Consider the following 24,234-nt stretch of genomic DNA (forward strand, 5'->3'; position numbering starts at 1 on the left):
GACTCTCATCATGTAGTGCTCAGCATGCCAGCGTGATCACTCAATCGCCATATAGACTAAGCGCCAGACTAATCGCCATAGTGATTCTCTCGAGCGAAAAAAAGCAGCTAAATAGACGGTTTAAGTAAACAAAACTTAACTACTAAACAATACTAGTCTAATTCTTACTATTCACACTGGCTAAACTTGAATCTGGTGGCATGGCAAAACTGGTTACCACAATCGAACGTAAAGGTTAGTATTATTTAGAATATATTAGTTTTATTGAGTCATTGTCGAAGTGGACTACAGTTTAATCTGGGCTAAGATGGCACCAGACTAGTAAGGTGTATAAGTAGACTAGAGTTGTGGCTACCCGTGTTGGCTTTTTTCGATCGCCATTGGCTGCTTGTAAACATTATACGTATTGGTGACGTTATGGCCCACAATCGACCTCTACATGTCAGGCTATAAAAGAATTCGAGTGATCTGTGAAGTGTCTTTCCACCTATTAGGTGAGGTGTCGTAGTGGTCTTGGCCACCGGAACTTGTGCTATGCTGCACAAAACCGCAGCCAGTGCAATATCTGTATATTGCACTGCGGTCGGTGCATTATAAATTATAATGCACTCGTTGCGGTCTACAGACCGCAACCAGTGCGTTATAAGTTATAATGCACTCGCTGCGGTCTGCAGCAGTGCAATATACAAATTATGGCACTGGCTGTTCCTTTGAACTTCCCACGCAGAGAGGCACATATAATTGTATACACAAAATTTTGGAATTTTCGGCTAGAGTAGGGACCACAACACATCGATAAAAAGTACTGAAACAAGCTGGAGTAGCACATGATATTAAATCATAGTAAAGCAATAAGAAGTGTTTTATCCCTACTGTGTATTTCCATTGTAGTATCTTGAGCATAGTAAGGGAGGTTGCCTACATGTGCAAATATATTAGTGGACAGTGTTGGGAAAGTTACTTTTTTAAAAGTAACTGGTTACATATTACCAGAGATATTACTTGCAATTGAACTATTTAGTTACAGTTACATATTACCCATAAAATAAAGTAACTATAATAATATTACATATAGTGCTGGGACGAATGTGAAAGATTCGAAGGTTCGTCCGAATGTTATGTAATTCAAATAGAGATACACGTGATTCAAATTGATTATGAGTCATGTGCGCATTGTTTACAACCGAGTAAAATGCCATGACATCTGGTTCAGGCGCCGGCTTGGATTTAGGCGATTCTTCCCGGCGTAATAGGTCGGATGTGTGGCAGTACTTTAAGAAGGATGGGAGCAGAAATGTTATTTGTACTCTTTGTAAGGGCAAGTTTGCTTACCATGGCGGCACGTCAAATTTACGGGATCACCTGCAAAGAAGCCATTCCACTGTGTACGTTCGTGATTCTGGACAGCCCAAGATTGATTCGATAATGAAAGTACAGAAGTGTAGCCCAGTGCGTGCGAAGATTCTAGACAACCTGATAGATGGACTGACCGTTCACAATTTACGACCAGCAACAATGGTTGAAGGACGGGGATATCAAGAGCTAATGGAGTACTGTGAGCCTGGATACACTGTACCATCACGGAAACATATCAGTAAGCTTATGTTCGATCGATACACAAGTGGAAAAGCATTACTCACTGACAAACTTCAATCAGACGCGTTCTCACTCTCCCTCACCACCGATATATGGACGAGCAGTTCTACAGAAGCTTACATTTCACTTACTTGTCAGTTCCTTACTTCACAGTGGGAATTCGTTGATTGTGTACTTGCTACAAGATCATTTCCTGACCACCACACAGGAGAGAACATTTTTTCTACTATAAAGGAGGTGCTAGAATCTTATGAAATTGCTGACCGTACAGTCAGTAGTATTGTACATGATCAAGGATCAAACATGAGACGGGCCACTGATCTGTTGCGAATTGAAAAAGGATGGGCCGGAATGAATTGTTCAGCTCACATCCTGCAACTTTGCATTAGTGATGGATTTAAAAATAATACATCTATTGATAGAGCTCTTGGTGCTGCCCGTAAATTAGTAGGCCATTTCCATCACAGCACATTGGCAACAGCTGAATTATACAAGCAACAGTCTCAAATGAATATGAATCAACAAAACTCAAAATAGATTGTACAACAAGATGGAATAGTACTCTATATATGATTCAGCGTTTAGTAGCTAACAGGTGGCCAGTCTCTGCTGTACTTTCAGATAATACCATTACAAAAGGGCAAGACCGTACCCTCGATCTCACAGCTCATCAGTGGGTTTTACTGGAAGAGTTAGCTAAATTGCTTGGACCATTGAATGTAGCAACCGTTTTCTTTTGTACAGAAAGAAAGGTGTCAATATCTTGCATTTTGCCAATAATGCATAATGTGTTTACTAGCATGGACAGTGAGGAAGGTGATTCAGCAAGTATCATTGCATTCAAGACAGCTGTTAGAGAATCCATCATGAGAAGGTGGAGCTTGGATGGAATTGAACCAGATTCACCACTTGTGTTAGCTGCTGCGTTAGATCCTCGATTCAAGAGCTTGAAATTTCTTACGGATGACTTGAAACAATCAGTCAGAGAAGAGCTGTTGCAATGGAAGGATGCTGATTGTGGAAACCCCACTTTTCAGTGTGTTGCTGTCAAAGAGAAGGCGCCATCTGAAACTCCACCTGCAAAAAAGAAAAAAAAAACAGCATTGGATATATTGTTAGGAGATGACAATGACTCAGAGGGCTCTGAAAATGATACAGAACTTGAAGAATTTTGCTTGAGAAGTCACTACCTCGTAATTCTGATGTAATGGTTTGGTGGAATATGAACGAGCACAGGTTTTCAAACCTAGCTAAACTTGCTAAGGTTTACCTTAGCATACCTGCTACATCTGCCTCTTCGGAGAGATTGTTTTCTAAAGCAGGAATCACAACAGCTAAGCACCGAAATTGTTTAAAAGCCAAGAATGTTGAAGCCATTGTTTTCTTGAACAAAAACTCAAAGTTTCTTAACCAGTAGGCAGTAGTTACTTATTAGTTAGCTGTATTCTTCAAGTTCTTAAGTATAGTTTTGTATAGTACCCTTGACTCACTTACAGCTTTGAAACAGTTTTAAAAGTGTTTTGTTATATGAAATGTAAGAAACAAATAATTCGAACATTCGTTTACTTTATTTATAGAATATTCGAATGTAGAAAATTGACATTCGTCCCAGCACTAATTACATATTATATTATTTTGTGTCCACAGCCTTAAGCTGTCACGTGTGAAACTACCACCTTATGATTGTGTTGTTGGACAATGTGCAAATCTTGGTTATAAATAATAATCTGGTGAATAAGCTTCATTCAGTAGGCTTCATTATTTCATGTGGCTAGGCGTTACTCAGTGGATTGCTAACGAGATTAGTAACTTCGTTACTTGTAGTAATAATGTTACATAATATTAGATTCGTTACAATAACTATTACTTAGGTAACGCGTTACATTTGTAAGTAAAGTAACTTGAGTTATATTACCTGTATTTATAGCGTATTTCGTTGTATTACTTAGTTACCACAAAAGTAGTAATATTATGTAATGCGTTACTCCCAACACTGTTAGTGGACTAATTCAGTCTATACCCATGACTGATCATGAATTAGAGATTAAATGTCCACTAGTGTAGGCAACTTCCCTACGATGATCTCTAGTTGAACTTCAACTTTCTAATTTTCCTTATACTTGTTTGTTTACTTTTGTACATTATTATGACTGTGAACCACATCGAGAGAAAGGAGAACACCAGAGTTAATGTTTTCATCTGAACATGTGCCCCAGCTATCAATTACTCACTCGAAAGTGAAGTGGCCATTGTGCTTCACTTTCAGCTATGTTCAGCCTCTTACTTAGTGCTACAGACAAAGGGAAATCCCCTCTACAATCAATCCAGTCACCATGAAAAATATGAACAATTTATGCACCAGAGTATCAATTACTGACTCAAAAGTGGCCATTACACCTCGCTTTTAGCTATGCTCAGCCCATTTCACAGCATTACAAATAAAGAACAGTATGAGAAGTGCCTCTGCAGTCAACATACGATTTCCTTTAGCAAACATAGAAAAACCATCGCACTACTGCGAAGCAACAGCTTCGGCTGTAATGCTGTGAACCAGTGTGCAAAAAAACGGTTATTAACCAGTATTGTCTAGATCAGCCAATTACCAATTAAGAAGCCTTTATACAGGTTTTACCCACCCACTTGGTAAACCATAAATTACCCCTGCTAACATAACCTCAAAACAAGTGTAAATATGTGATTGTAATAACTGTTATTGTAAGACAGGATGTTGATGGTCACTTTGGTACCACCCTAAACCTTCCAGCAGTTATGTTGAGTATCATTATGTCTGCCAATACCACTGTATTACACAGAAACAGTTAACTGGTTAACTGCCAGTTATTGGTTACTAGTTAACCGGTTTTGAATTTGTTATCAGGTTTACAGCTCTATTCAGCTGTCAGCAAAAAGAAATAGGACAAAAAGGAGGACAAAGGTAATTAAGTCCATGATACGTGCATTGTACTTACTGTGGTATGCCAAAAGGCACGTCTCAGGAGTAACAGTGAAAAAATCAAGCCCGTAGGTTGAGTTGTACTTGTCTGAAGGCATTAGTCAGTCAGTCAGTAGAAAATTCCACTAAATATAATTATATATTTTTGGAGGCATTTCAGGTCATACTCAGAAAAGCCCATATCTTCATGATCCCTAATATACGGCACTACTGTACTGTATGATATGCCAGGAGATATTAAAGACCAAAGCATACTAAGCATAATATGTTTTATACCTTTTACAATCTGTCACATCATACAGTAACACAGTACTGTATAGTAGGGAACCCATGAAAAATATCACCTATAAACAAGCCTCACTTTTCCCTGATGACGATGATGACAAAACGATCCCAAACAAGCCTTCAGATCAGCCTGAAACACATTCAACAAGTTGCTATGAAATTTAATATATATTAAACGGAAATTTCTATTGACTGACTTACTGTGTAACTGAGTGATGCCTTCAGACAAGCATAACTTGATAACGGCTAAGGCTACGTGATGTTTTCACTGTTTAACATTGCTTCAGCCCGAGAGGTGCCTTTTGGCATACCACAGTACATACAATGCTTTCTTCATGGACTTACCAGTGTCCTCCTTTGTGTCCCATTCATATTTGCCGATAGCAAAAAGTGTCGATTTGGCAGTAGCACATGATGGTTTCCCTTGGTAACAGTAATCATCCATATTTTTCATTGTCTCTAGTGCACTGCGATATACTGATAATACCGTTTATCGTGATAAATTATCATATCCGATTATCATACCGTGACATCCTTTGATAGCTAATATATCAAAATATCGGTATATCGATGAATACTTGCTTTTAACCCAGCTAGCCTTTTGTGTTTACTTTAATTACCCAATTTGTTGATGGTTTAGCAGACACACCCTAAACAAAAACTTGAGGTTCTCACATTACTACTTGTACTGAGCTATATTTTTTTGGTTTTTGGGATGATTATACTTCATACTAGGCTCAAGAAATGATGCAATAGTTACAATGACAAGTTAACTATATATCGATATACCGTGATATTTTCCTGTTACTAATACTGTGTATTCAAATTTCAATACCGCCGAGCACTAATAGACCATATTCCAAATGACGTCACAAAATAAAATGGCTGTGGCTATTTGGGGTATTCTAACATTTTCGAGTGAGAGTTCCAATGGAGCTTAATAAGATTCAAATTGCTATTCAATCCTGGAAGAAGATGTTGACCTAAAACTAGCAGGTGTGGTATAAAATCTATTCTTTAATGCCAGGTTAGAAATTTTCAGCTGGTTTTCAGAGTTTAGAAGAAAAACTATTGTTTCTTTGCTGTAATAACCAAACCTGGTAATTTCACCTCAAGATCTAGTTTGTTAGCCTCTATATCAATCTTTGAAATCTCGATCGCCATTGGTGATAATACTCGAAAATATAAGAATCCCCCAAATAGAAAATTCGTGTGACATCATTTGGAATACGGTCTATTGTCTCCCTACTTTTTTCTATGATCCCTAATCGAACTCATAATTCCTAATTTTTCCTTATACTTGTTAGAAAATTCTGAATAATTTTAAGTGTATTCACTGTGCAGCATTTAGCAGAATGTAATTAAAACCTAGTTATTAAAACTTGTTTTTGATTGTGGGCTTTGTTTTAAGTCAATTAAGAACCATGCCTTTGATTCTTCATGGTTAAACAAGGACACCCAAAATTGGAATTTTCAACTACTTACGTAGTACATCAATAAAATGTACTAAAACACGTGGTGCATGATTTTAAATCACAATAAAACCAAGAGTTTTTGGTAATACATAGTGGGGATATAACACTTCTTATTGTTTTACTGTGATTTAATATCATGCACCACTCCAGCTTGTTTCAGTACTTTTTATCAATGTGCTATGGTCCCTACTCTAGTTGAAAACACATTTTTGTGTACTTGTTTGTTAACTTTTTTGTAAATAATTTATTATGACCATGCATGCTACATCAAAAGAAAGAAATGGTGTCGCACGCCCCTGCTATATAAATTATTGTCTGAAAATTGAAGTATCCATTATGCTTCATTGTCAGCTATGTTTAAACCATTGCACAACATTACGAATCAAGAACTGGTCAAAGAGACCTCTGCAATCCACAAAGAAATGTCACCGTGTGCCCCAGTTATATCAATTATTGTCTGAAAAGTTGAGTATCCATTGCGCTTCATTGTTGGCTATTTTCAACCCTTTACATAGCCATATGAATCAAGAACTGTTTGAAAAGCACCTCTGCATTTTAAGTAGCCACTATAAGATGATTTCCAGTATGAAAAGAAGCCATCATGTGCTACCGCCAAATCGACACATTGCTGTCAGCAAATATGAATGGGACACAAAGGAGGACACTGGTAAGTCCATGAAGAATGCACTGGATGCACTGTGGTATAGCAAAAGGCACCTCTCGGGCCAAAGCAATGTCAAACAGTGAAAAAATTAAGCCCATAGTCTTAGCTGTTATCAAGTTATGCTTGTCTGAAGGCATCAGTCAGTCAATCAGTTATTCAGTCAGTTAGTATAAAATTCCATTAAATGATTTAAAAAAAAATTTTTAATTGTACCCATAATAATAATACTGTGATACTTTGCAGGAAAGTATCGAACATTGAACTGAATCAAAGTTCTACCACCCATCCCCTAATCATTTATGTATGTGAGGTACCATAGGGCACCTTTGTAAAAATTATGAATGATTATTGTACATACCTACAGAACTTTCCATGGCTTTGTTGAGATTTTCACTGTACTTATATAGTAGTACATGTGATAAGTGATTGTGGGTTTTAGTTTATTTCACCATTAAACATTTCTAAACAACACACAACACATGTTCCACAACACTGGTCCATATAACTTCTGCTTTCCCATTTACATCTATCAAAGTTTTGTCCCACCTACCCTCATGCAAGGAGTACAAGTTACAGTGTATGTCCCAGGTATGGAAGTTAGTAATGTTTGTACTGTAACAAAGGATCGGAATAATCAAATGGAGAAAGGAAGGGATTTGACCTACAATTTTGTCCCAGGGTAGGGAAATTTTATTTAGAGTTGGGTCAAATATCCTCCTATTCCCGCATGGGGATAGGTGGAGCAAACCTTTGATAGGTGTATTACTCCTTAAGTGTTACTATATCCAACTAGAATATTTGTAAACAATACAGTTCTCCATACTAAAATGAATTTGCTACAATCAATCCTTAATACTGGTACTCTGACGTACTCCTTTGTAGTAATTTCAGAGACTACTCTTTGTTTATTCTGTTGACCTACAGTGTACATTCACTGTAGGAGTACAGTTAATACTCTGTGAAAAATAAGGATTGATATTAGCTGATATTTTCCATCCAAAAATATACCTACGTATATTCCAGGTATATTCTTACATATATCATTACCTTGTCATTGCCAAATATGTGCACTGTATACTTGTGTGTGCTGATTATTGTTGACTGTACAGGCCCGTACCCAGGGGGGGTTCGGTTGAACCCCCTATTTTAAACTGGAAATTATATTTTTAATGTAAAACGATCTTTTCAACTATAATCTGTGTTCTAGCATTCATCACACGCTGTCCATGGCTTCTACCAGCTGAACAGCATGTGGCTTCCAGGTAGCTATTAGCCATAGCACTTTGAGGTTATCTGTGTACATAGATTATTGAGGTTATTTGAAATGTAAGGTTTAGCTTATAGCTGAAATAAATGACCCTGAGCAGTCTTAGAAATGCTGGAGTGTACATGCACTACAACCATATTTTAATCTCTTGTTTGTATTAGTGTGCGATGGGCCCATATTGAGTGGAATTTGTGTCAACACTATGATGTGTGAGAAGTTTATTTAATCAGTGCTTGCATTTCTGCATTTAAGGCTATTCTCAGGACATTGAATATTAAAGCGCCTGTGATCGTCTACTGCTTCAATTTAGAACCCCTTTTGAAATTCCTGCATACAGACCTGCTGTAGCAAGTTTCCTAATAAGGTTATGGAGCAGACATGAGTTGGAGACCAAATAGTTTCCTCAGCATACAGTCCAGGCACTTCATATATCTGAGTTGATATTTCATCAGATGTCTATAGTAGCTACTTATAGTTCTATCGCTCTGTCTATTGATCCTCTAGCATGCATATATAAGCTGACAGCATATGATATGATGTAGTCATGTTGTGTTACTAGGTGGTCATTATTTTGCCACTGGTGGAACAGATCACATGGTCCGAGTGTACAACATGTTCACCACCCCCACACCAGAGTCATGGGAACTGCATGGACACATGGTAAGTCAATGATCTTCCTTGATTGTTCTTGATCTGTTTTTTGACTTACTGTAATGTACTGTTGATTTACCATTGATGAGTAGGTACAAGTGTGTGACAATAGCTAGTCCTGGTCTATTTGATTGTTTACTTTGATATTCATCTTGATACTAATACATACATAGCCAATTGTTCAGAATTATTTTGAAGGTTATATGCAGACCTACACGAAGAGAGTCAATGTGAGGATCATCTACAGACTCTCACTGCTCAATCAAAGTTTAGAAACTCAGCCAAATTAGAGAGCTCTTGTAGGACTTGGAATAGGCTTCTGTCAGGTTTTCATCCTGGGCAATTATCATTCCTCGTTCGCGCTGCCTCTGACACTTTGCCCACTGCTGTCAACCTGTAGCACTGGTCCATTCAAAGTGATGCAAAGTGCTTATTGTGTAATTCCACCCGCCTTACTACTGCCCATGTTTTAAATGGTTGACCTATTGCTTTAAGCCAACAACGATACACTTAACGTCACAATCAGGTGCTTCATAGTCTGGCTACAAAGCTCATTAAAATTTTTGCAAATTTTCCAATTGTTCAAGTGTATGCAAATCTACAGAACTTCCAAGTTACCGAAGCACCTCAAGCAACAATTCCAATATCGATACTAACAGTACCCTACTGACCGGACATTGTTATATTCAATTCTTAAGTTTCATCAATAGCTTTGTTAGAATTGACATGCCCTCTGGACTCTGTACACCACATACAATCAGCTCGTTTCCGGAAACAGTCCAAAGTGGAATACCTACAATTGCTTGCAGAGTTTGATCATTTAAAACCACCAAGTTACTATGAGACAGTTGAAATTATGGTGCTTGGTCACTGCCTATGCAAGTTCCTTTTGTGGTCCTGTTTGGTTGCATGCATCCAAGGATTTACCAGCCTTTATTTATTTTTGTTTTTGTTCATTTTCTGCATCATTTAATAATCATGGCTCCTTCTCTTCTTGTACATGTAACATATAGTATTTGTGTCTTGACAGGATTGTATCATGATAGTCAAGTTTGGACACACTTGTTCATCGTAAGTCATTATGTGTGTAGTTTGAGGATAGTAGATCTACTGGATGTATAATTTCTACCTTATTTAGAAGTGTAATAATGACGTTGTATCTCTGTCTATTGTTGTTAGGTTGTTTGCTACTGGATCTCGTGATGGCACTGCCAGGGTGTGGTGGTTCAAATCTAGCCAATGGGAGAACAGGGTACTACGAATGCCAAAATAGCCTAACATGTGAGTCACATTAGCTGCATGTGATCAGTGACCATACCATGTGTAGTCTATCACAAACGTCAAGTCACAATGGTATGTGTAGAGTTTCATTAAAAGAGATGGGCACTTTCCCCTCCCCCCCTCCCCCTGTTTGACAAACTCTCTCTCCCCCCTTAAATTGCATAGATGCAGCAAGCTACCTGAGAATACATCCGAAACATTGGCTACATCTGTCAGGTAATTCTCAGGTTCCTTAGAATGCATTAGCAGCAATCTGACAGAGTCTAAAGTACACCCGGGAGCGACCCCTTCTAGATGCATGAACCTTTACACCATCACTTTCTCCATATAACCTCATCCTCCTGGGTGATGTCCTAGATAAAGGCCTGATGTACATATGTAGTGGATTCAGACAACAGTTGTTCCTAAGAAGAAGCTAATGAATCTGCCAATTATACATGTATTTTTGTTGGGCTTACAAATACCAGCAGATAGCTGAGTACGAACTACTGTACAATTAAATTACATGTTTGGTTATCAATCATCCTAGCATGCACACACACACACACACACACACACACACACACACACACACACACACACACACACACACACACACACACATTGACAGGTTATGCATTTGTCCTAGTGAGCAGTCAATTATTGGAATTTTGTTTACACATGCGAATTCTTTGTAATAAGATGTCTATATGTATTTTGTCATTGTAGGTTGGTTGGGAGTGGACCGATCATTACATTATCACAGCCTCTACTCCAGATTGTAACCTCTATGTGTGGGATGTGTGTACTGGCACCACCCTACATACCCTCTGTGTATGTAATTCTGTATTTAGTTTCTATTTAGTATTTCAAGTAATTACCTTTATGTGTGTAGTGGTACCACCCTACATACCCTCTGTATATGTAATTCTGTATTTGTAGTTTATATTTAGTATTTCAAGTATTACCTCTATTTCTGGGATATGTGTACTAACACTGTTCAAAATATACTTTATAAACAGAAAATTAAAGCTGCTGTACATTGTAACATACAAGTATGTGTATTGGATTCTAATGATGTTGGGTTGTGATGGTGTGTATGGTTGAAAGCTTGCTACAATATCATTATATTGTACATATTAGACTCTGTTTGTTGTGTCTTATTCACAGGGTCATTCAGGAGAGGTGTTTGTATTAGAACCACACCCCCATAACTCTCGTATTGTACTGAGTGTGTTGTTATACAAGTCAGTGTAAACCACATTGTTGTATCTCAGTGTTGTAGACATGGACAAGTGACTAATGTTACATGATACTAATCTTCATATTACTCTAATAGAACATACACTCAAACACTCTAATAGAACAGTCACTATAGACTGGTTGTACAAACACAATATTAAATTAAAAGAGGAGCATATCTAATTTACAAATCAGACCACCAATTTTGGTTGTCAAACACTTCATAACATTGACGCAACAAAATACTGGTCCAGTTTGTTAGTGACATGTATATGGTTTACATGACAATGGTCCAGTCTACACATCCTTAATATCAGGAAGTACAGAAGCAACACACTGACTGCCATACTTTAGTGCATTATTATATAGTGGCAAAAACTTTTGTGCAATGTAACTTCTATTGACTGACTGCTTGATGGACTAATGCCTTCAGACAAGCAACAGCTAAGGCTTCACTGCTTGACGTCACTTCAGCCCAACAGGCGCCTTTTGGCATACTGCAGCATGTGCAATGTATGCTTCATGGACTTACCTTGACTATGATGTAGATGATCCAACATGCAGTGCATATAAAAAACTTTGTCACGTTTACTGTACATTGTATTAAAAAGTTACAGAAAATAACACTGCCTTTCAAACAATGCATCATAACTTCTGCATACATCAGTTTACAGGGATGGGGTTGCATTTATCAGAATCATTGATAAATTATGCCAGGGCCTCACTACTTGAATTTGCAGAAAGATCAAGATATTTTAACAAGTACACAAAAATTTGGAATTTTCAACTAGAGTAGGGACCATAGTACATCGATAAAAAGTCAAGTTGAAGTATAGTGCACGATATTAAATCACAGTAAAACAATAAGAAGTATTATATTCCTACTGTGCATTTCCATTATGGTATCTTGAGCACAGTAGGGATTTATTGTTTTAAATTCCAAATTTTTGTTAACTTTTTTTGTAAGTAATTATGACTGGTGAATACTGCATCTGAATGGTGCCGCGCGCCCCAGCTATATTAATTGTCTGAAAAGTGAAGTATCCATTACGCTTCCTTTTCAGCTATGTTCAACCTGTTACACAGCATTTTGGATCAAGAATAGCACCTCTGCAATCCACGCACACCAAAAGAAATTGTGCTGCACACCCCAGTATTAATTATCATCTGAAAAGTGAAGTATCCACTGATTACGCTCCGTTGTCTGTTATGTTCAACCTGTTACACAGCAGTACGAATCAATAACTGTTCAAAAAGGATCTCTGCAATCAAAATAGCCACTACAAAAAATACGGATGATTTCCGTTATGAAGGGAAACCATCACATGCTACCACCAAATCGACACATTTTTGCTGTCAGCAAAGATGAATGGGACACAAAGGAGGACACTGGTAAGTCCATGAAGAATGCATTGTACGTACTGCGGTATGCCAAAAGGCACCAGTCGGGTCAAAGCGACGTCGAACAGTGAAAAATCAAGCCCATAGCCTTAGCCGTTATCGAGTTACGCTTGTCTGAAAGCATCAGTCAGTCAGTCAGTCAGTAGAAAATTCCGTTAAATAAATTGTTTTTAAAATTCCATAGAAACTTGTTGAAAGCGTTTTGAGTCGATCTGAAAGCTTTTGTGGGCTTAGTTTTACCTAACCAATACTGCCTCATCGTTGTCAGGGAAAATTGAGGCTGTTTTTTGGGTGTTATTATCACGCCTACTCCTTTGTGGTCCCTACTATACAGTTACTATCATACTGTATGATAGAACAGTCATCAAAATGTACTCTAATAGAACAGCCATCTTGATACTCTAATAATGAAGCATTCAGCATAGAATATAGCCGCTGTTTTGATTACACTACTTACTCTAAGCTATTCAAAGTTTCAGTATATCATCTGCATGCATGGTACTGCATTGGGCTAATAGATCATGCATGTCATGCATTAGCAAATGGCTTCCACATCTCAAAGTACTAAGCTTTCACTTTGAGAATTTTTTGTATCATGAAAATAGACTACCAGCTAGATATGAAATTGAATTAATTGGTAGCTACTGTGCACAAAATTACCACTGATGTTAACAAAAAGGAGAAAGAGACTTTGCATGTAAAATAGCCGCCATGCAGATGCCATTTCAGAGCATCTTTTTGCAAAAATTATTCTGGAGGGAACATGCCCTCAGAGCTTCTCACATGCTACATATGCATACAGTTAAGTATCACATGAAAGCAGATAAATTGTACCGTGAAAAAAAAACTTTTTTTTGTATATTTTGTGATGTATCTTTATAGAATATATAGCTATAACGCAAATACATGTATTTTCTATTGGGCAAGAAACAATGGCTGTTGACAAGATTTTAAACTGATCGGTGGAACCAGGCTAAAGGTAAAAAAAGGCATGAAGTAGTTTTTAGAGCATAATTATTTCATAAGAATTAAGTTTGCAATTTTAAAATTTTTCCAAATGTGACAATTCCATTAGCCTTTTTTATTGTGAAAGTGCTTGTGTACCACCCCAGTGAAATATACACTATCTGTACCCCAAGTGGCCAAGTCCCTATTATAAGTTGGTCACCAGTAGACCAAAATTATTATGTGTGAAGAAAATTACCATTACTAAGAATTCTGTTCATAGCATTTATAAACTGTACACTCAGGGATATAGGAAGGTTATAATTAATTGTTGGCAGCCATATTATTATTGATGCCCATTTTTAGGTCCATACACACTCTGAATATGAGGGCACATTTAATATAAGGCTGCTGGTTCATCCTATATTAATAATATAACCCCAATACTGCCAAGTAAGGAAAGATATATGTACCTTTTTAACACAAAATTTGACCCAACTTTGAAGTTTCACAACTTTTGTATCATTTCATATAATTATCTGAAATAATTTTTCATGAGTGCAGCTACATTACCTCACTGCATGTATTTTGATACTAAGAGTAAATTAATCAGTATAAGGAGTGAAGTGTTACATCATTTTGTTTGTTGCAAATCTGGTCACATATAATTATTTCCTACCAAGTGGACAATAACTGCATGATCTATCTAGTTATACTTCCCATTGGTATAATATAGTACCTCCTTGCATCAGTTTATTGGTTGTAAAGTTCATTAGATGTACATGATTGCAGGCAATTATATTATTCAATAACATACAAAATTATTTTACGATCCTCCCCCAAGCTCTCTTACCAAACTCCCAAATTAAGGGCACAGTAGAAAAACCTCCATAGGGTTGCACTGGCTGGTCAATAATTATTATTATCTTGCAATAATTGGCAAGAGGAAAACTTGACTGCATGTGCAGCAAAAAATATACTTGGTCCCAAAGTGTCTGTTATAGATACATGTATTGTAATATAACTGCTATTGGAATAAAAGTCCAAATGCTATAACATTAAAATTGCAATGTAGTAGCATAATAGTTACAGAGTTAATACCATACCTGTTTCACTGCCCATACAAAAGTCTCAATAGTAGCAGTGAAATTTATCCCGTAATTCACTAGTAGCAGTGAAAAAGTTGTAATTGCAATTTCATTGGTTAGAATTTATGTTAACAATTAGTGTTAGTACATAGTGACAAATTGCGTACATAGCAATGCTAATGCACAGCATGTGTATATGCAGGAGTATGGTATTAACTGGGAATATGGCATGGGTAGCAGTGAAATTTGGGATAAATACCACTCTTGTTGTATTGGAAATGGTAAATTTCACTCGGCTTCGCCTCATGAAATTTATCCCCATTTCCTTGTGAAATTTATCCCCATTTCCAATACAACACTCGTGGTATTTATCCCAAATTTCACTGCTACCCATGCTATTACTAGTACATATACTTAAAATCCAGAACTCTGTTCAGTTATTGCACTTTACATACATGCCATAGAGTCACACTATAATAGAATACATTCAGTGTTAACATTATGCTGCTCTGCATGAGTATAAATAAGTAGCAAACAGAACAAAATGGCCACAGAATTGTTATTTTTTGGAAATAACTATAGCTATACATAAAATTATTATACAGTAATTCTCATCTCCCTTGCTAATGCATATCCGAGTATTATATTATGAAAACATACTACAAAAGCATAATAGCTAATTATAAAAAAACAAACTGCGTGCCACTATAAAAGTAATGAATACCTAGTAACTAGTAATGAATACCTAGTAACTAGTAATGAATACCTGGTAACTAGTAATGAATACCTAGTAACTAGTAATGAATACCTGGTAACTAGTAATGAATACCTAGTAACTAGTAATGAATACCTGGTAACTAGTAATGAATACCTGGTAACTAGTAATGAATATCTAGTAACTAGTAATGAATACCTAGTAACTAGTAATGAATACCTAGTAACTAGTAATGAATACCTAGTAACTAGTAATGAATATCTAGTAACTAGTAATGAATACCTAGTAACTAGTAATGAATACCTAGTAACTAGTTACTGTAATAGTACACAGTGCTAGCTTTACTGTATAAATCACTAGAAAACTATTACTCTTTGGTAAGAGTGGTATTTACTACCACAAGCTATCACTATGTGTCCATTATCCATCATTATTACACCATTAGGATAACGAAACCTTTCCTTTCCTTGATAAGTACCTTCAATGGCCGATATAAACCTTCTATCCTCCTTGAACACCAGCACAGAGTGAGTCTTATTAGAAGCCACTAATATGTGTCCATCCTGTGTATACCGTATTCCAGTTGGATTATGTAATGTGAATGGTGCACCGGTCCAGTTGCCTATTTCTGTTAAGAACTGTCCATCTGTAGTGAATATTTGAATACTATGATTATCACGATCTGTAACAAACAATCGATCTTCACTATTATTTAATGTTAGATCACGGCATTTTATAAATGCACTGGGTTCTTTACCTTTTCTTCCAAAGCAATTATGAAATACTCCGGCCATCTTGGAATATTTGAATTCTGTTATTGTCTCTATCACACACAAATAGCAATCCTGACTGTGACAATGCTAGACCACCAGGGGAAAGGAATTGTCCTATACCATCACCTTTATGGCCAATCTGACTAACATATTGTCCGTTTGCTAGTTTGAACTTTAGAATGCAATGTAACTGGCTATCAGCAACATACAAAATTACAAATGTCCCTTCTTGTCTGTTACTATTCCAATAATGTCTTCAAATTGTCCATATTTGCTTCCTACTCCTGTGATAACATCAGAGTGCTGATAATGATGGTCAAATATAACTATTTGGTGGGTGGAATTGTCACGAACAATGAGTTTACTGTTTATAGGTCCCTTAGCCAACAGATAAGGGTTTGTTAATTCTTTGTTAGTTGGTCCATATTTGTCAAAGCTAGTAATCTCTTGTGAGATGCTATTGTAGTCACGAAAGTGCACCTTAATTTCATCAATGTTTACTTTAGTTTGTCCACAGTAAATTGATAAAGAATGTGGTTCTTTTCTTTTAGGATTATATGATATTTGGTACTGTCCTCTAGATTGCAACTCTTGAATATGTGTATTCTGTAAAAACGCTGTCTTGTCACAACAGAGTTTTAGATTATTTGTTTGGTTCACAATAGGAGCATCAAAAATATCTTTTAGTGTACAAGTCATTTCTAATCTAACAATATCATCAACTACCACAGGATTGCTCACAGTAAAATAAGACACATCACAAATTGGATCACTTAAAAACTTGACTGGTTCATGACATCTAACAAATATATCACTTGGTTTACACTTAGGATTAAGGTTAATATGTTTCACTTTTTCTTTTAATTTGTTGACTTCTTGCTCAATCCACTCAATGCTTTCTAGTGATTGTTTTGCTCTCACAAGCTCCTCACAATCCTCTCCACATTTCTCCAGCTGTTTTTCAACTGATATTACTGTTTCTTTCTGTGATGCAAGTGTCTTCTTTAAAACTATTGTGACAATCTTTACTTTCTCTATGGCTTGCTCTTCTTGTTGCTTTAACAACTCATAAATTTCACGATACGCATTTTGGACCTTTTTAACACCATATTCGCTTTGGTGGTCAATTTGAGCCTCACACATTTCAATATCATTTACTCCTTTTCCCACTTGTATTTGCAACAATTCCAGTGGTTGCTTCAGTCTGTCTGTTTCATTACCCATGACAACATTAATAGAGCCAAAATCATGATCGTGATGCTTACTACCCTCCATGGTACACCTTAACTCCTGCAGGTCTTACAACAATGATCTAGTGGTTCTTTAGTGTGAACTTTACAAACAACTTTTTCTGGCATGGATATAGGATTAGACAGAGTTTCTGAATGAAAAAATAGTAAGGTCAATAAATGTAGTTAAGGTCACTACTAATATCTGCCACAATACTCTATGTAGTGACATTCGCTACTAATTTAGTCGTGCCTGTCACTACCATGTAGTGACGTTCACTACTCTGCTATGTAGTGAAGGTCACTACAAGATAGCAGTGAACATCACTACAATGTCACTACTTAAAAAATGAGTATTTTGGCAGAGCTACTTTTTACAGTGTTGCAGTGGCTAATATACTGATTACAGAGGAGTAAGTACATATTATGTGAAGGAGTACTGAAGTTATAATAAAGGAATCATGACAGGGTCATGTTTTCATAGGTGATGGGGATTTTGGGAAAAGTTGCAGATCAAATTATGCTTTAGCATTGTTCATGTTTTTAGGAACAAATTTTTGCAAAAATCCTGCAGCTTTTGAGAGTTGCACTCCCACACCTATCTGAAATTTTGTTTCATAATACAAATTAAAATTAAACATGCGACAACAGTCATGCTCTGCCTCCCTGTATAAGCATGTCAGGGTTACTGGACCTGATAATTTTAACTACAAGTAAACAAAAAATACAAATTTATTGACAATAAATAGGGATCATCACCTGAATGCAAATATAATTCCTGTTTTAGCCATGTTGGTTTATGGGCTAAATTTGGATATCAATTTGAAGTTGATCAAGTGATGACCTTACAAACAAAAGGAAATCACACAGTACAATAGTACTATATATAGTAGACCACAAAGGTTTGGGTGTGGCCCATGAAAAAACCACCCTCGCTTTATATTTTCCCTGACGACAATTAAACATTATTGGTTATGTAAAACTAAGTCTAAATAAGCCTTCAGATTGACTCGAAATGCTTTCACAAGCTGCTATAAATTTAAAAAAAATTTTTTTCTAGTGACAGACTGACTGAGTAACTGACTGAATGATGCCTTCAGACAAGTGTAACTTGATAACAGCTAAGGCTACGGGTTTGATTTTTTCACTGTTCAACATTGCCTCAGCTGGACATGTGCCTTTTGGAATACCGCAGTACGTACAGTGCATTCTTTATGGACTTGCAGGTAGTAAAGTCTGCTGAGTAGTTGTAGGAGGAACACAGAAAGCTGCAAGAAGGGTCGATTCCATAAGAAGACCCATCCACTCTGCATCATGACACGGTAACCTCTGTGAGGTCCTATGTCTACAACTGTCCCAGGATTTAGTGTGAAGGTTTTGCAGTGCAACTGTGGATCCATTCTCAATATCTGTGATTTTTGTGAATGGATGTTATAGAATATCTCTAATTGGTGCAAGGTGTGTGAGCTACTTGCTGATCTGCCTTCTCCAAAGAACACTGCCATTCTGGTGAGAAGGAGTGAAAGTGCGCTGGTAGAATTCCTGAACTGGATGGCCATATATCTTTTGTGCAAGGAGAGCCCTTCCCAGTCATCTTCATCAACCATCCACACATCAGGAATCACCTACTACTCAACCACCATGTCAGCAGTGTCATTCACAGCAACAACACCGAGTGCCTGTTTGTGTGATGGAGGATAGATTAATTTATAGGCTATAGTTCTGTACATTCCAGTGGCTAAATGAGAACACTGATGCTGTTGTAGAATAATTAATTAGCATTGTGATGGATTATATATTGTTTTCATTGATATCCCATAAACTATGATAGCAATCTTTGATGTTTCATTGAATAGTCACAATATTTGTCTATAGGCTACAAGCAAAAAAGAATTAAAGCTGAAAAGGATTGGAGCAGATTAGGATCATCTATATATGATGATTTTATGACAGGAATGTGAATATTTGTTGGTGTATATGTGAAAGAATATGACTATAAATGGAAATGTATTACAAACAAGATCCTTATTTCTAGCTTTTGCTAAGAGGTTATACCGATCCAATAAAAATGGCTATTTTAGACAAGGTGCTTTTTATTCCTGGGCTAGATGGAGGTGCCCTTACCACCACCTAGCACATTGTCTCCTCTATGCCTATATTAGCTTACTGTAAATCAAAATGTGATTAAACCCAGCTAGTTTTTGGTGTCAGTAAATCCATGAGAATAGCCAGGGGTAGAGACTCCTTGGACCCTCCTCAGGTCTGTTCAACACGGATCAATTTTTTCAGGCTAAAATCAATTTTTTTAAAGTTTTTACAAATACAGCATTTTAATTAAAAGAAAGTCCTTGCCACATTCAAACTGTGGGCAGAGAAGCAAAATCTCTGTAGATGGAATCGTTGCCATTACTGATGCAGCACTGCCACGTTGAACATCAATAGCGACCTTCTGAATCAAAACTTTGGTGACCCTATTATCTCCAGACTGCTCAATTACCTGGGGAACCTATCCACCACGCTAATGAATGTGCACATGATCCCCAGGGTCTCAACTAGGCCTGCATCAAATATGCAAGCATAACGAAAGCATAATAGGCTGGAGTGCCATGCCAGCATAATGCTAGCATACTAGGTGGACATTTCAAACTATAGAGCTTAATTTCACAGTAAGTCACAGTGGAAACTGCAAACTGTAATAGAGCACTCAAATGCATTGTATATAGCTTCTTAGATCAATACCTTCTAATAGAACAGTCACTTTGTAATGAAATATTCTAATAGACCATTCACTGATCAACTTTTTCCAAGATAATTGTAAGAAATGTTGCTATCTTGGGAACATAATACAAGCTTAATGGGAACACTGAAGAGCATAATAGAAGAAAATTTGGGGAATTCCTGAAAGCATTTATGGCAAATTTTTGAGCATATTTGTCTCACGCCTAGTCTCAGCACCCTGACACATAGAGAGGAGAAGTAAAAAGATGGAGTTAAGGAAGAATACTTCCTAATCTTGGATTACTCTGCAGTGTTTGTTAGCCAGCTGGCATCACTTGCAGAAGTAGACATGGGCAAGGGTGTCGGAACAGGTAAAGTCCCAGAGCAAGGGTAAGCCCTGCTACCAAGGAATCCATGACATGCCATCTGACGTCTTACCATCATCACTACACACACCAACAGGTTCTAAAACAACAGGTACACTTCTAGACACCAGAGCACGATGCATAGTTTCATTCACTGTACTATGTAACAGCCTCCACTACATCTGCAAGACAAACAGTGAGTACCAAAAACATCAACTTTACTACCACAAACACATTATGTTTGACAACAATGGGAACACCAAGACATACACCAAGAGCAATCTTCAAAGACTCATTATCCAGTTCAGTCCCCAAGGAAGGTACAGGGAGAACACCAAGCCATGCACCAGAGACTCTGAGGAGGAAACTGACAATAAGCAAGTCTTTGCTTTAGCATCAGAGGCAGAGTCCAAAAGAGATGAAAAATGGTGTTCATAAAGCAGTTCATCCCAACCATGTTGAAAATGTTTGTGGTCCTCAGGGGGAATAGGATACTCAGTGGACCACTGGTCAAAAGCCTCATGGAGCAGAGAAGATTCAACAATTAAGCCAGAAAGAGACAAGATAGAAGAAAGTAGTTTGCAGGTACTATGAAGCAGACTTGGGGTCAAATACATCAGTATTTGTTTTTAATAGTATTTAAATACAAATTGTATGCGTAATTATATCTGTAGTTTAGAAACTGTATTTGTAATCAAATACTTTCCTGATGTATTCAAATGCACACAATTACTTCAAATACTATAGATTATAAAATTAAATGAATCTTTGATTATAAATGATGTCATTTGAATATCAGGAGTTCTGACAGACCCCCCAACCTGACATATTCTTCAATGATTTGATAGGTGAGACAGTATCCTCTAATACTATTAAACCATTTTGATGGTTGGAGAATATTTCCTGTCACCATGTTTACCACAAGAGAGGGATCCAGTTAAGTTCTAGAAACTAAATATTTCCTGTAGGCTAAACTAGCAACCCAATTTTTGTTCATGTTGGCTTTGTATGTACTTCAGTATTGCAGGGAAAATATTTCATTCTGAGAGATGCAGACCGATGCGCGGATAAAAGATCAATGTTTATTAGATGCAATCATCAGTGTACAATATACACACATCCTGTACATTCATAGAGTTATATGGCATGTTGCCTTACAATTTAGTTACAGTAGTTACAGTAATAACAAAATAGCGATATTATTTGTATAGATTAAAAGATATCATGCATACAGTGTAGATAGACAATTAAGTAGTTGAGTCCGAGTCAATATACATGTTTAGTACAGTATAATATTAAGCACCACCAGCACCTCTTATTATCATGTTAGCTACCCATATATGGATTTATAAAAAGTAAACAAACTAGGGTAAAAGTAATTTTAAAAATTTTTACCTTAGTTTCTACCATATCCATTGAGTCCAAATAGAGATCTCTGTGTTTAACATGCTGGCTTGCTTGACTCTTGTTTCTTTACTTTTTTCAGTGATCTCTATTCCTATGTTTTAACATTTACAATTATTTTTACACTCTATATATAGTTTTATGGGATTATGTCATATGGATATGGTTTGTGAGATATAGTAGCTTAAAGCATTCAGATTGGAATCTCCCAGAAATGCAGCGGTGAAGGGGTTTTAATTAATGCGCTGTATTTGACCCAAACTCTGCTATGAAGGGATGAAAGCTAACTGGGCAGACTTAAACTGGTCTGAGGTGAAGTAAACTCTTGCTCCATTTTCTGCCCTGTGGAAGTGATTATGTAACTATTGCGGCAAATGACAAAGTGTTAGCAAAGTGCATTGCTTGCGATTAGCATGATGTAAACTATGTAGATAGTAGAAAGGAAACTGATAGTGGTATATAATATTATCACAGTGGCTATTGACACTGATCATCTGTGTCAATGAGTGATTGATTGATTGATTGATTGATTTGTAACTGGGATAGGCAGCTTAAACATCAGTAAAACAATGTACAATAACTAATATAGGTACAAGTGTACATAATTACATAAAAAGTAGGTCCAGCCTTGAAAATAGAAGTAATCAGAAAATTTCATTCAATAGTTTGGTGGGGTACTTTGTTCCAATCTTGGATAATCTTAGGAAGAAATTCATCTGAAAATATGTTGTGGGTGACCACAACACTGCAAAGAGGAGAAGATGGAATTGGCGGGTGTTGTAAGCAGAGGTAAGTCTGAAGTAGTGGCTAGTGTTGTTTTAGTATGGAAAATTAATGTTAGTTTTAGTTTTGATTAGTTTTTAAATTCAAAAAATTTTTTGTTTTAGTTTGCTAAAATTAAATATAGTGTACTTAAAGTATTTTAGGTTTAGTTATATAGTGCTTCAGTATGGAAAATGATGTTAGTTTTGGTTAGTTTCTTAAATAAAATATTTTAGTTTACTAATAGTAAATATGTTGAACTAAAAATATTTTAGTTTTAGTTATATAGTGGTAGTACTAAAATGATTTAGTTTTGGTTTTGAATAGTTACTTAAATTTAAAATATTTTAAAATTAGTTTAATGAAAGTATGCTGAACTAAAAGTATATTTTAGTTTTAGTGGTATATAGTGCTTCAGTATGGAAAATGATTTTAGTTTTGATCAGTTTCTTAGATTTAAAATATGTAATAGCTAGTTAGACAACAAGACCAAGGGAACTAAGCGATTTAGTAACCCCGATGGCCTGAGGCTGTAGCGTCCCAAGCGCAGCAAGGGCGCAACTAAGGGCTTGAGGGATTACTAAATCACTTAGTCCCCATTGGTTGCGGTGTCTAACTTATTTAGACTATGGTTTAAAATATGTCCCTTTATAGCCAGAGCATGAGTGTGGGGTGAAAGAGCAATGCAGAACAGCAGAACGGTTTCTTTCTGAAGTCTTTACAGCGTCCACAAAAATAATTATTCGATTGGTAACCAGAGCAACGGCTACAGCTACAGTAGACATGCCCCTTAGTCTACTATTTGTCCAGAATCATTTGTGGAACACGGAGAAGAAAAGTATTACAGTATTATCAAGTACTGCAGTATGCCTCTTGTGTTATAATTATTATCATGTACAAAATTGCTTGAGGACGGGTTACTAAGTGAACATGTGTAGGTAACTAAGTGAGCATGTCAGGTGACTAAGTGATTTAGTAAACCTGTAAATGAGCCATACCATTGTCTAATTTAGTTATAGTTAAAATTACTAAAAGTATGCTGAACTAAAAGTATTTTAGTAATACAGTGCGTCATATGGAAAGTTATTTTAGTTTTAGTTTCGGTTAGTTTAATGAAAGCATGCTGAAGTAAAATTATTTTTGTTTTAGATATATAGTGCTTCAGTACGGAAAATTATTTTAGTTGTAGTTTTGGTTAGTTTCATAAATTATTAGTTTACTAAAAGTAAATAATTTTATGCTGAACTAAAAATACTTTAGTTTTAGTTATATAATACTTCAGTGTGGAAAATTATTTTGGTTTTAGTTTTAGTGATATGGTGCTTCAGTATGGAAAATGATTTTAGCATTAGTGTGATAAACCTCGTAATATCACTAAGATCTAGACTCAGAGCAGTACAGCACAACAACTTGTCTTAACACAAAACAACCAACTAAAATC

At 36.4% G+C, this 24,234-nt stretch overlaps 3 protein-coding genes across 5 annotated transcripts in view; all 3 read left to right on the plus strand.

The window, feature by feature from the left end:
* LOC136257314 (protein NLRC3-like) overlaps positions 1 to 24,234 on the plus strand; it is a 273,319-nt gene that overhangs the window by 186,909 nt on the left and 62,176 nt on the right. The window lies entirely within an intron of this gene.
* Positions 1,426 to 2,133, plus strand: LOC136259218 (E3 SUMO-protein ligase ZBED1-like). Its single transcript, XM_066052703.1, has one exon. It carries the CDS (start codon positions 1,426 to 1,428, stop codon positions 2,131 to 2,133), a length of 708 nt encoding a protein of 235 aa, XP_065908775.1.
* Positions 6,883 to 11,408, plus strand: LOC136259219 (PH-interacting protein-like). The gene is made up of 6 exons (XM_066052704.1): positions 6,883 to 6,976; positions 8,800 to 8,900; positions 9,922 to 9,962; positions 10,071 to 10,143; positions 10,881 to 10,985; positions 11,322 to 11,408. The coding sequence occupies exons 1-6, from the start codon at positions 6,883 to 6,885 to the stop codon at positions 11,406 to 11,408; spliced, it is 501 nt and encodes a 166-aa protein (XP_065908776.1).

The sequence above is a fragment of the Dysidea avara genome, chromosome 6 (genome assembly GCF_963678975.1).
Source record: "Dysidea avara chromosome 6, odDysAvar1.4, whole genome shotgun sequence".
Classification (NCBI taxonomy): Eukaryota; Metazoa; Porifera; class Demospongiae; order Dictyoceratida; family Dysideidae; genus Dysidea; species Dysidea avara.